Source organism: Pleurodeles waltl, chromosome 9 (assembly GCF_031143425.1).
Source record: "Pleurodeles waltl isolate 20211129_DDA chromosome 9, aPleWal1.hap1.20221129, whole genome shotgun sequence".
In the NCBI taxonomy this organism is placed as follows: Eukaryota; Metazoa; Chordata; class Amphibia; order Caudata; family Salamandridae; genus Pleurodeles; species Pleurodeles waltl.
The window spans coordinates 1,190,320,983-1,190,334,916 of NC_090448.1; the positions used below are offsets into that span (position 1 = coordinate 1,190,320,983).

The 13,934-nt window shown below is 50.8% G+C and overlaps 1 protein-coding gene across 1 annotated transcript in view; it reads right to left on the bottom strand.

The window, feature by feature from the left end:
• Positions 1-11,151: 11,151 nt before the first annotated feature.
• The window catches only part of KATNBL1 (katanin regulatory subunit B1 like 1), an 86,332-nt gene continuing 83,549 nt past the window's right edge, over positions 11,152-13,934 (bottom strand). The window contains exon 10 of the mRNA XM_069209153.1: positions 11,152-11,813. Coding sequence (XP_069065254.1) covers positions 11,781-11,813 — 33 coding nt within the window. The 3' untranslated portion in view covers positions 11,152-11,780. The remainder of the gene's footprint in view (positions 11,814-13,934) is intronic.

Genomic DNA, 13,934 nt, shown 5'->3' on the forward strand with positions numbered 1-13,934 from the left:
ACTTTTTCCTCTCCTTATCTGGAGGGGCTGCATCTCCAGATGACTGCGAGTTGTCCCTCTTCCTCGCAGCGCTGACCACTGCCGAGTCTGGGGGCAGCTGCTGGGGGATAAATACTGGGTCTGACGGTGGTGGTTTGTATTTCTTCTCCACCCTTGGTGTTATGGGCCTTCCCTTGACCGGCTCCTGAAAAATCTGTTGGGCATGTTTAAGCATGCCTGGGAGCATGGGCAGACTTTGGTAGGATGTATGCGTTGAGGACGAGGTATTAAAAAGGAAGTCATCCTCTAGTGGTTCGGTGTGCATGCTCACATTGTGGAAAGCAGCAGCCCTAGCCAAAACCTGTGTGTAGGAGGTGCTATCTTCAGGTGGAGAGGGTTTAGACGGATAGCACTCCGGGCTATTGTCTGAAACAGGGTCATTGTAGGAAGTTGGCTCTGTATATACTATTTCAAAGTAAGAAATAGTGTGCACAGAGTCCAAGGGTTCCCCTTAGAGGTAAGATAGTGGCAAAAAGAGATCATTCTAATGCTCTATTTTGTGGTAGTGTGGTCGAGCAGTAGGCTTATCAGAGGGTAGTGTCATACATTTGTTGTACACACACAGGCAATAAATGAGGAACACACACTCAAAGACTTACTCAACGCCAATAGGGTTTTATATAGAAAAATATATTTTCTTAGTTTATTTTAAGAACCACAGGTTCAAGGTTTACAAATAATACTTTAAATGAAAGGTATTTCACTTAGGTACTTTAGGAACTTTGAATAATCACAATAGCATGTACAATTTTGGCAAAAATGGCAATAAGCTATTTTAAAAGTGGACACTGCAAAAATCAACAGTTCCTGGGGGAGGTAAGTAGAGATTAAGTTCACAGGTAAGTAAAACACTTACAGGGTTCAAAGTTGGGTCCAAGGTAGCCCACCGTTGGGGTTTAAGACAACCCCAAAGTTACCACACCAGCAGCTCAGGGCTGGTCAGGTGCAGAGGTCAAATAGGTACCCAAAACACATAGGCTTCAATGGAGAACAGGGGTGCCCCGGTTCCAGTATGCCAGCAGGTAAGTACCCGCGTCCTCGTGGGGCAGACCAGGGGGGGTTTGTAGGGCACCGGGGGGGACACAAGCAGGCACAGAAAGTACACCCTCAGCGGCACAGGGGCAGAGTGCAAACAGGCGTCGGGTTTTGTATAGGAAGTAATGGGGAGACCCGGGGGTCTCTTCAACGATGCAGGCAGGCACAGGGGCAGGCACAGGAGGGGCTCCTCTGGGTAACCACCACCTGGGCTAGGCAGAGGGTCGCCTGGGGGTCACTCCTGCACTGGAGTTCGGTTCTCTTCAGGTCCTGGGGGCTATGGGTGCAGTGTTGGTTCCAGGCCTCGGGTCCCTTGTTACAGGCAGTCACGGTCAGGGGGAGCCTCTGGATTTCCTCTACAGGCGTCCCTGTGGGGGCTCAGAGGGATCGTTACTGGTTACTCACGGGCTCGCAGTCGCTGGGGAGTCCTCCCTGTAGTGTTGGTTTTCTGCAGGTCGAGCCGGGGCGTCGGGTGCAGAGTGGAAAGTCTCACGCTTCCGGCGGGAAACGTGAAGTCTTCAAAGTCGTTTCTTTGTTGCAAGAAAGTTGCAGATTGTTGAACAGGGCTGCTGTTCACAGGAGTTTCTTGGTCCCTGATTGCAGGGCAGTCATCTGAGGCTTCAGAGGTCGCTGGTCCCTGTTGGATGCGTCGCTGTTGCAGTTTTCTTTGAAGTTGGAAGACAGGCCGGTAGGGCTGTGGCCAAAGCAGTTGTCGTCTCCGTCTTCACTGCAGGGCTTCAGGTCAGCAGTCCTTCTTCTGGTTAAGGTTGCAGGAATCTAGCTTCCTAGGTTCTGGGGAGCCCCTAAATACTGAATTTCGTGGTTTGTTTAGGTCTGGGTGGGTAGTAGCCAATGGCTACTGTCCTTGAGGGTGGCTACACCCTCTTTGTGTCTCCTCCCTGTGGGGAAGCGGGCACATCCCTAATCCTATTGGTGGAATCCTCCATCCACAAGATGTAGGATTTCTAAAAGTAAGTGTCACCTCAGCTCAGGACACCATAGGGGCTGTCCTGACTGGTGGGTGACTCCTTGTTTTCCTAATTATCTCCTCCAGCCTTGCTGCCAAAAGTGGGGCAGTGGTCGGAGGGGCGGGCATCTCCACTAGCTGGGATGCCCTGTGGTGCTGTAACAAAGGGGGTGAGGCTTTGAGGCTCACCGCCAGATGTTACAGTTCCTGCAGTGGGAGGTGAGATGCACCTCCACCCAGTACAGGCTTTGTTCTTGGCCACAGAGTGACAAAGGCACTCTCCCCATGTGGCCAGCAACATGTCTGGTGTGTGTCAGGCTGGCAGAAACTAGTCAGCCTACACTGGAAGTCGGGTATGTTTTCAGGGGGCATCGTATGTTACAATAAATTGCACACTGGCATCAGTGTGCATTTATTGTGCTGAGAAGTTTGATACCAAACTTCCCAGTTTTCAGTGCAGCCATTATGGTGCTGTGGAGTTTGTGTTTGACAGACTCCCAGACCATATACTCTTATGGCTACCCTGCACTTACAATGAATAAGGTTTTGCTTAGACACTGTAGGGCATAGTGCTCATGCACCTATGCCCTCACCTGTGGTATAGTGCACACTGCCTTAGGGCTGTAAGGCCTGCTAGAGGGGTGACTTACCTATGCCACAGGCAGTGTGAGGTTGGCATGGCACTCTGAGGGGAGTGCCATGTCAACTTAGTCATTTTCTCCCCACCAGCACACATAAGCTGTGAAGCAGTGTACATGTGCTGAGGGAGGGGTCCCTAGGGTGGCATAAGACATGCTATAGCCCTTAGAGACCTTCCCTGGCATTAGGGCCCTTGGTACCAGTTACAAGGGACTTACCTGGATGCCAGGGTTGTGCTAATTGTGGAGACAAAGGTACAGTTTAGGGAAAGAACACTGGTGCTGGGGCCTGGTTAGCAGGGTCCCAGCACACTTTCAAATCATAACTTAGCATCAGCAAAGGCAAAAAGTCAGGGGGTAACCATGCCAAGGAGGCATTTCCTTACAGTCATCATAAAGGTCCCACGGGTCTGTATCTTGATGCGACTGCACTGTGTGTGGGTGACTGTGCAGTGGGTGTAGCAAGAGGAGAAAGTTCTTTGAGGAGAATGCAGAGGAGAATGTGCTGGGGAAAACTGGCGTGGCAGAGATTGCTCTCTTGGCACTTTAGCCTTTGGCTGCTCAGTGTCTGAACGTCCTTGGAAAGCCAGTTTCCTTTTAAATGTGAGAGGAGGTGCTATAAGGATTTTTCCAGTATTCTTGTGGATCTGTATCCTTGCTTGTCTCTCATCAAATTCTTTCATTTGGTGAAGTTCTTCCTCGAATCTGTGGCTTTCTTTCATCTGTTTAGAAATTCCATGTTCCTCAGTATATGAGCCATTTTTCGGCTCCGAAGCCGTTTTTTTCGGCACGGAAATGCCCATGATGACAATAGGCCTTGGTTCCGAAAGACTCTTTCGGGGTTTCGATTCGACGAGTCGATGTCGAACTTTTTCGGAGAGTGTGTCTCGACTCGAGTCTGAAGACTTCGATGCGGATGTGGCCTTTTTCGGTGCCGAGGGTGTTGCTTGGTCACCGCTTGATCTCTTGCGGGTAGAGCCATGGCCTTCCGGCAGTGGCGTCCCAGAGGCCTTTTGTTTGGTCTTGGACTGGCTCTGGGTTTGGGTCGGGGCAGGCGTACTCACGTGGTGGCCTGCTGTCGGTCTGCGTCGGAATTGTCCGATTCGGATCGTTGAATGGAGATGGCCATCTCCTCTTCTTCAACGTCGAGGTGCTCGGTACTCTTCAACGCCATTTGTAGTCACCTCGCCCTTCGATCCCTCAAGGTCTTCTTGGAACGGAAGGACCTGCAGGCCTCACAAGTATCCTCTCGGTGGTCCGGTGACAAACACAGATTACAGACCCGATGTTGATCTGTGTAGGGATACTTGGCGTGGCACCGAGGGCAGAATAGGAACGGGGTCCGGTCCATGAGGCTTCGACGCTTCTTGCGGTCGGGCCGACAAGGCCCAGGATGGGCGCGGGTGCCCTGAAGGGCAACCAAAGGTTTGTTTTGCCGGTGCCGAGGTGTCGGTGCAAGATGGTTCGCGCTCGAAACGATACCGACGCTTTTCGGTGATTAATGTATTTGTTCCGAATCGAATACCCGGAGCGAAGAGGAACACGTCCGAACCCGATGGGGGAAAGAAAACAATCTAAGCTGGAGTCGATGCCCAGGCGCAATGGAGCCGAAAGGGAGGAGTCACTCAGTCCCGTGACTCGAAAAGACTTCTTCGAAGAAAAACAACTTGTAACACTCCGAGCCCAACACTAGATGGCAGGAACAGTGCACAGCATGTGTATCTGCAGCTACACATGCCACCGAACATATATATATAGTATGTACTTACCTCCAGTTAGATAAAAGTAATATAGTTCAGTGTTACTGTAATAAAGTACCTTTATTTTTGCAACACCGTGTGGTTCCTTCATGTGTGTAAGTTACTGTGTGACTACTGTGGTATTGCAAGTGATTTACACTCCTGGATAAGTCTTGGCTGCTCACCACAGCTACCACTAGAGAGCCATGGCTTCCTAGACACTGTTTCACTAACTAATAGGGTTGGCTGGACCTGCTAAAAGGTGCAAACACCATAGGTGACCACCACACACCAAGCCAGCTTCATACAGTAGTCCGACTGGAGGCCTCCTCAGATCTGTGGGGCCCAAAGGGGCACCAGATTGACGGAAAGGTGTCAAACATGCACTGCACGGCTTCTCTGAGAGCTGTTATCTGCTGCAACCTCACCAATGGACCAGGGAATCACGGGTGCATCGGGATAAATTGGGGGAATTGGTTCCTCAGTAGGGAACATGGACTGAGAGGCACCTTGACACTGCGGTGTCTTTTCAGGACACGGAGGAATATCACCTTGACTTATTACTTTTCTTGTACTTGGACTTACTAGAAGACTTTGAATGAAAGGAGGACTGGTTGCAAGAACAGCTTTGAGTGCACATGCGGGTCCACGCCCTCGACTGGGAGGGGGGCTTACATGTGGATCGCCAGTGTTCAGTGACACACATCTGGCATCATTGTCCCAGATCACATTGGGATTCATGAGGGTGTAGTCCTTGCAAACCTGGGAGACGTGCGACGATCCCAGAGGCAGAACTTATGGAGCTCTACCACAGACATTTGCTTGCGACAGTCTCTACAAGGTTTACACCCTGTGGTTATGGGTTGGGACTAAAGAAGGATTTGACAATAAGTCTGGTCAGACTAGGAAACACAGTGAGCTCCGGATCTGAAGGCACAGAAAGAATAGAATGGACATCAGCATGCTGGTGTGGCGCTTATATGGGGCTCCGGCTTCACTTCCGGGGTGAGATTGAGTTGGGGTGGACACCCACAATGCCACCTGCTGGCGTGGAGGGGCAGTGCTGAGAAAGATCCCCAAATCCAGTCTGCCGTCCGGAGTATCGATCAAACTTCTCAGTAATCGTTCACTTCATTAAAGGCAATTGCTGCTCCCTCAGGATTCCACTGATCACACCACTCACACCCATTGCTGCTCCCTCAGCATCACACTAATTACACTACCCCCACCCATTGCTGTTCCCTCAGGATCACACTACCACCACCCCTTGCTGCTCCCTCAGGATTACACTGATCACACCACCCCCACCCATTGCTGCTCCCTCAGGATTACACTGATCACACCACCCCCACCCATTGCTGCTCCCTCAGGATTCCACTGATCACACTACCCTCACCCATTGCTGCTTCCTCAGGATTCCACTGATTACACTACCCCCACCCATTGCTGCCCCCTCAGGATTACACTGATCACACCACCCCCACACATTGCTGCTCCCTCAGGATTACACTGATCACACCACTCCCACCCATTGCTGCACCCTCAGCATCACACTGATTACACCACCCCCACCCACTGCTGCTCCCTCAGGATTACACCACCCCCACCCATTGCTGCTTCCTCAGGATTACACTGATCACACCACTCCTACCCATTGCTGCTCCCTCAGCATCACACTGATTACACCACCCCCACCCACTGCTGCTCCCTCAGGATTACACTGATCACACTACCCCCACCCACTGCTGCTCCCTCAGGATTACACTGATCACACTACCCCCACCCACTGCTGCTCCCTCAGGATTCCACTGATCACACCACCCCCACCCATTGCTGCTCCCTCAGGATTACAGTGATCACACTACCCCCACCCATTGCTGCTCCCTCAGGATTACAGTGATCACACTACCCCCACCCATTGCTGCTCCATCAGGATTACACTGATCACACTACCCCCACCCATTGCTGCTCCATCAGGATTACACTGATCACACTACCCCCACCCATTGCTGCTCCCTCAGGATTACACTACCCCCACCCATTGCTGCTTCCTCAGGATTACACTACCCCCACCCATTGCTGCTCCCTCAGGATTACACTGATCACACTACCCCCACCCATTGCTGCTCCCTCAGGATTACACTGATCACACCACCCCCACCCATTGCTGCTTCCTCAGGATTACACTACCCCCACCCATTGCTGCTCCCTCAGGATTACACTGATCACACCACCCCCACCCATTGCTGCTCCCTCAGGATTACACTGATCACACTACCCCCACCCATTGCTGCTCCCTCAGGATTACACTGATCACACCACCCCCACCCATTGCTGCTCCCTCAGGATTACACCACCCCCACCCATTGCTGCTTCCTCAGGATTACACTGATCACACCACTCCCACCCATTGCTGCTCCCTCAGCATCACACTAATTACACTACCCCCACCCATCGCTGCTCCCTCGGGATTACACTACCCCCACCCATTGCTGCTCCCTCAGGATTACACTGATCACACTAGCCCCACCCATTGCTGCTCCCTCAGGATTACACTGATCACACTACCCCCACCCATTGCTGCTCCCCCAGGATTACACTGATCACTCCACTCCCACCCATTGCTGCTTCCTCAGGATCACACTGATTACACTACCCGCACCCACTGCTGCTCCCTCAGGATTACACTGATCACACTACCCCCACCCATCGCTGCTCCCTCAGGATTAACTGATCAGACCACCCCCACCCATTGCTGCTCCCTCAGGATTACACTACCCCCACCCCTTGCTGCTCCCTCAGGTTCACACTGATCACACCACCCCCACCCATTGCTGCTCCCTCAGGATTACACTGATCACACTACCCCCACCAATTGCTGCTCCCTCAGGATTACACTGATCACACTACCCCCGCCCCTTGCTGCTCCCTCAGGATTACACTGATCACCCCACCCATTGCTGCTCCCTCAGGATTACACTGATCACACTACCCCCACCCATTGCTGCTTCCTCAGGATTACACTGATCACACTACCCCCACCCATTGCTGCTCCCTCAGGATTACACTGATCACACTACCCCCACCCATTGCTGCTCCCTCAGGATTACACTGATCACACCACTCCCACCCATTGCTGCTCCCTCAGGATTACACCACCCCCACCCATTGCTGCTTCCTCATGATTACACTGATCACACCACCCCCACCCATTGCTGCTCCCTCAGGATCACACTAATTACACTACCCCCACCCATTGCTGCTCCCTCAGGATCACACTACCCCCACCCATTGCTGCTCCCTCAGGATCACACTAATTACACTACCCCCAACCATTGCTGCTCCCTCAGGATTACACTGATCACACTACCCCCACCCATTGCTGCTCCCTCAGGATTACACTGATCACACCACCCCCACCCATTGCTGCTCCCTCAGGATCACACTAATTACACTACCCCTACCCATTGCTGCTCCCTCAGGATCACACTAATTACACTACCCCCACCCATTGCTGCTCCCTCAGGATCACACTACCCCCACCCATTGCTGCTCCCTCAGGATCACACTAATTACACTACCCCCAACCATTGCTGCTCCCTCAGGATTACACTGATCACACTACCCCCACCCATTGCTGCTCCCTCAGGATCACAGTGATTACACCACCCCCACCCATTGCTGCTCCCTCAGGATCACACGGATAACACTACCCCCACCCATTGCTGCTTCCTCAGGATTACACTGATCACACCACCCCCACCCATTGCCGCTCCCTCAGGATTACACTGATCATACTACCCCCACCCATTGCTGCTCTTTCAGGATTACACTGATCACACTACCCCCACCCCTTGCTGCTCCCTCAGGATTCCACTGATCACACCACCCCAACCCATCGCTGCTCCCTCAGGATCACACTGATCACACCACCCCCACCCATTGCTGCTCCCTCAGGATTACACTGATCACCCCACCCATTGCTGCTCCCTCAGGATTACACTGATCACCCCACCCATCGCTGCTCCCTCAGGATTACACTGATCAGACCACCCCCACCCATTGCTGCTCCCTCAGGATTACACTACCCCCACCCCTTGCTGCTCCCTCAGGTTCACACTGATCACACCACCCCCACCCATTGCTGCTCCCTCAGGATTACACTGATCACACTACCCCCACCAATTGCTGCTCCCTCAGGATTACACTACCCCCACCCCTTGCTGCTCCCTCAGGATTACACTGATCACCCCACCCATTGCTGCTCCCTCAGGATTACACTGATCACACTACCCCCACCCATTGCTGCTTCCTCAGGATTACACTGATCACACTACCCCCACCCATTGCTGCTTCCTCAGGATTACACTGATCACACCACTCCCACCCATTGCTGCTCCCTCAGGATTACACCACCCCCACCCATTGCTGCTTCCTCAGGATTACACTGATCACACCACCCCCACCATTGCTGCTCCCTCAGGATCACACTAATTACACTACCCCCACCCATTGCTGCTCCCTCAGGATCACACTACCCCCACCCCTTGCTGCTCCCTCAGGATTACACCACCCCCACCAATTGCTGCTCCCTCAGGATCACACTGATTACCCTACCCCCACCCATTGCTGCTCCCTCAGGATTACACTGATCACACCACCCCCACCCATTGCTGCTCCCTCAGGATTACACTGATCACCCCACCCATTGCTGCTCCCTCAGGATTACACTGATCACCCCACCCATTGCTGCTCCCTCAGGATTACACTGATTACACTACCCCCACCCCTTGCTGCTCCCTCAGGATTACACTACCTCCACCCATTGCTGCTCCCTCAGGATTACACTACCCCCACCCATTGCTGCTCCCTCAGGATTACACTGATCACTCTACCCCCACCCATTTTTACTGATCCTTAGCTGGTCCTCTGCTGAGTTCCTAGTTTGAGCCGGTGGTTGCAGGTGGGCTACAGGCATTCGTTTTTGGGGATCAGCACTTATTTTTTCCAAAATTTCATCCAGGGCAAGGAGAGAAAAAAAATAAAAGGGGGAGAGAACGAGGAGGAAAAAACCCGACAGAGAACGAAAGAAAGCAGGGGTAAAAAAAAACCCTTCAGGGGTGAGATGAAGGGGCAGTGAGAGTCTGGTGGCGATTAACGGGGAAGAGGTAGAATCACGATTACTTGATATCTGGCCCCCTGATATCCGTAGAAGCAGCTGTGGGCGTCTGAGGAAAACCTCTGGCCTGGCACTTATACTTTTACAAACTAGACACGGTCTCTACTGCACTACAGCGTTCTATAAATTACAGTGCGTTCTTTGTATGAAATATGAATGTTTATTACACCTGTATAAGATGTGAGAAAGTGATTCTGTCCGGTTGCATTTGGCATTTACATGCCGTGGGGAAACTTTGTTTTTGATGGAAGCTGTTCTTGGTGAGTTTATGATCACGGCCTCAATATATTTTTTAATGTTTTTAAGGTTTAGATAATGAAACATCCCTTTAATTACTTGATTTTTAGAATCAGTTGGGACCAGGAGGGTTACAAATCTGTAAAGGTGAGCAATCTGTGCCCTGCCTGAGCACTTTGTTAGCATTTATGCGAGATATAGGCCTCCCACTCTTTGTATATTCCTGTTTCCATCTCCCAGTGAACCCCAGTAAAGTTTGGATCCATGTTGTGGACTCCATCCAGGTCTGGAGGAGTTTGCGTTTCCTAGAGTCACACATCATTTAGGTGAGTCGCCCTTGGCGTCCTCTTGATTGTAATAATCCCCTTTTTATACAACACACACGATTCTCATGTCAGGAACTATCTCCCCACATCCTTCTACTCCCGAGGAAGACCCTCAGTGATGTCTAACCACTAATATTCACAGATTGGGCCGAAACGGCGACAGCAGTCCTATAGTTTCATGTTCTTTGTCAACCATCCTACAGAAGTGCTAATAATGATGGAGGGTTTTTCTTGAACTGTTGCTAGGAGGAAAAACAGACATCTTCCTAATCATTTCTTCATGTCATGTTAAAATCAGTCTTTGGATTATGTAATGTCAAACTTATGTTTTCCCACTGCACGTCACCAAGTTATGTCATTTGATATATTTGTGTGCGTCTGACGACCTTATATGAAAAACAAAACTTCTGCATATTATTTGGAGATTTGGCTTTGAATATTCCAAGTGATGATAATTGTTGCGCCCTGCTTATTTAGGGGATGTGCTTTGGGGGTGCTCAGTAATGGTCAGTATATGCGCCCGCTCTCCCAGTTTTTTTGAAGAACATACATGGTTCTTCCTACCTAGGTGTGATGATTTAACACCCATTTTTCATGCAAAGAAATTGATACCCAACAAAACACACTGTAGCTTGTGACATCAGTTATCCAGGCTCCGAGGGACACAGGGCACACGCATAGTTTCTAATGGCGCTACAAGGTGCAGCAGAGTGTAAATATCTGCAACATGCATACACAAAGGCATCCAGACTTTCTCTTCTACAACACTTCTGTTAGGCTGTACAGTACTTCCTATACATGAAATAATTAGTGTCTGGTGTAGCGCCGAGCAGCTCGTAGCGCTGGAGGGTTAAGAGAGAAGCCCCCTTTAAAGAACTCATACCATGGCAACAGCACCCGATTGCGGAGCGGGGCACACGCCCCACTCCATCCAGCTATACCCCTCGAGTGCCACCAACATGCAGAAAGAGCCACCTCAAACTGATGTAAAAACAGTGCAAACCATAGTGTTTTTAATATTATGATTAAGGTCTAACAAAAAAAATAATAAAATAAACTTCTGTTGTCTCTGTCCACCATGATCAACAGCTGCACTTCTTTCTCTAGCGCTCTCTCCTGACGTGTGAGTGGGGGATTCGCAGCGCACACGACGGAGGAGCTTGAAATTCAGTCTGCACACAATCGTCTCAGATGTGGACGACTATGCTTGGGGTGGCAGCAGTGCCCCCATCCCAGTACACGTCCACCGCAGCCCGGAGTGCAGAAGGCTCCACTAGGGTTCGTAATGAGTATTTCATCTACAAGAGGCAGGGTCTTTGCACAAGGACAGAATGCTACCAGTGTTTCTGTTGAGTAATCTGTGCATCAGCTGCAAGCAGGACCTTCTGCAGCAACATCACAGCCCCACCACAGGCAGGACCTTCAGCAAAGACATCTCGGCGCCTCCAGTCAGCAGGACATCTCAGTAGTGCACTATTGTGTCTTTAGTGGTGTAACAGCACACCCAAGTGAAAGGGCCATTACTCTGCTGCTAGCAGTGTTCAAAGAAACAACTTCTGGTTCCAGTGCAAACTCTCCCCACATCTGAAGTCTGAGGGGCATCTTTGCCGTAAGCATCTCTCAGTGTAGCTGCAATATATATTCTTCGACATCCTGGAGGGACATGAAAAACATTTTATTAGAGAGCTGCTCATTTTTAGCTTATCACATAAGTAGCTTACAATGCACACACAACCCTTGTTCACAGACTTCTGCGAACCATGTCTCAACATGAAGCTCTTTAAGGCACACTCTTTGCTTGAAAGAGAAGATGCAGAGGTAGATGAGGGCAACATGGCAGCCCAGACACCTTACAGTGTCGTGCATTTCCTATTATGGTAATAAGACTGCATGTTCTAGATGGCAGCAACACCAAGTGTGGGTGACTCAGCCAGTCCCACACCATCTGGAGGCTGTGAGCCTAACTCCTGGCAACCCTGAGGTGCTTTACCCACCCTTGAAACGGAGAGGCGATTTGTGACAACTTGACACTGACTCCTCAAGGAAGTCGAGGACAGCAGATCATACCCCTTTCACTCAGTGACTCACACATGCTGAGGCAGGACACAAGATGCAAACTGGACTTCAATGCATTTATTGAAGCAACTGCATCCCAGTGTAAAAAGCATGGGTTGCGATAATTAGGCAGATGAAACATAATACACTGATCATCATTACAATCAGTGTGAAGTAGATAAACAACCCCACCATCTTTGAGTGATCCTTAAAGCCTAAAGATTCCTACCTACACCTTATGTAGGAAGTGAGAGATAGTGTGCACAGAGTTCAAGGGTTCCCCTTAGAGGATGATAGTGGCAAAATTAAATAATACTAATGCTCTATTTTGTGGTAGTGTGGTCGAGCAGTAGGCTTATCAGAGGGTAGGGTTAAGCATTTGTTGTACACACACACAGGCAATAAATGAGGAACACACACTCAAAGACTTAACTCCAGGCCAACAGTTTTTATATCGAAAAATATCTTAATTTATTTTAGAACCACAAGAGTCAAGATTTGAGGCAAGCACATAAAATGTAAGGTACTTCACACAGGTAAGTATAGAACTTTGATTTAAAACAGTAGTACACACAGTTTTAGTTAAAATGGCAATAAGCTATTTTAAAAGTGGACACAGTGCAAAAATCAACAGTTCCTGGGGAGGTAAGTTTGGTTAAGCTTCTCAGGTAGGTAAAACACTTAAACAGTCAGTCTCCTGGGCATAGGCAGCCCACCATTGGGGGTTCAAGGCAACCCAAAGGCCACCGCACCAGCAACACAGGGCTGGACAGGTGCAGAGGTCAAAGGAGGGCCCAAAGCACAGAGGTGCCTATGAAGAACAGGGGTGCTTCAGTCCTAGTCTGCTTACAGGTAAGTACCTGCGTCCTCGGGGAGCAGACCAAGAGGGTGTTGTAGAGCACAGGGGTGAGGGGGACGCACAAGCCCACAAAACACACCCTCAGCGGCGCAGGGGCGGATGGTTTCTGTAGGCAAAGTAGGCATCAGGTTTGCTATTGAAAGCAATGGGAGGGACCCGGGGGTCACTTAGGCGATGCAGGCAGGGCACAGGGGGGCTTCTCCGGCCAACCACTGACTGGGCTAGGATGAGGGCCGCCTGCTGGTCACTCCTGCACTGGTAGGTGGTTCCTCTCGGTCCTGGGGGCTGCGGGTGCAGTGCTTGGTCCAGGCGTCGGGTTCCTTGTTACCAGGCAGTCACGGTCAGGGGGAGCCTCTGGATCCTCTCTGCAGGCATCGCTCTAGGGGTGCGGGGGGGGGGGCAGGGATGTCAACTCAGGGTGCCCACGTCTTTGTAGTCGTCTGGGAGTCCTCTCTGCGGTGTTGGTTCTCCTGAACCTGAGCCGGGTGCGTTGGGTGCATTGTGTGAAGTCTCACGCTTCCGGCAGGAAGAGAAAGTTGCTTTAAAGTTGCAAAGTTGTTGCAGTTTTTTTTAATAGTGCCACTGTTCTCTGGAGTTTCTTGGTCCTTCGGGTTCAGGGCAGTCCTCAGAGGTCGCTGGTCCCTGTCGGATGCGTCGCTGTGGAGGTTCTTTGAGTCTGGAGACAGGCCGGTAGGGCTGGGCCCAAGTCAGTTGCTGTCTCCGTCGTCTCTGCGTGGCTTTCAGGTCAGCAGTCCTTCTTGTTGTTGTAGGTTGCAGGAATCTGATTTCCTGGGTTCAGGGTCGCCCCTAAATACTAAATGTAGGGGTGTGTTTAGGTCAGGGGGGAAGTAACCAATGGC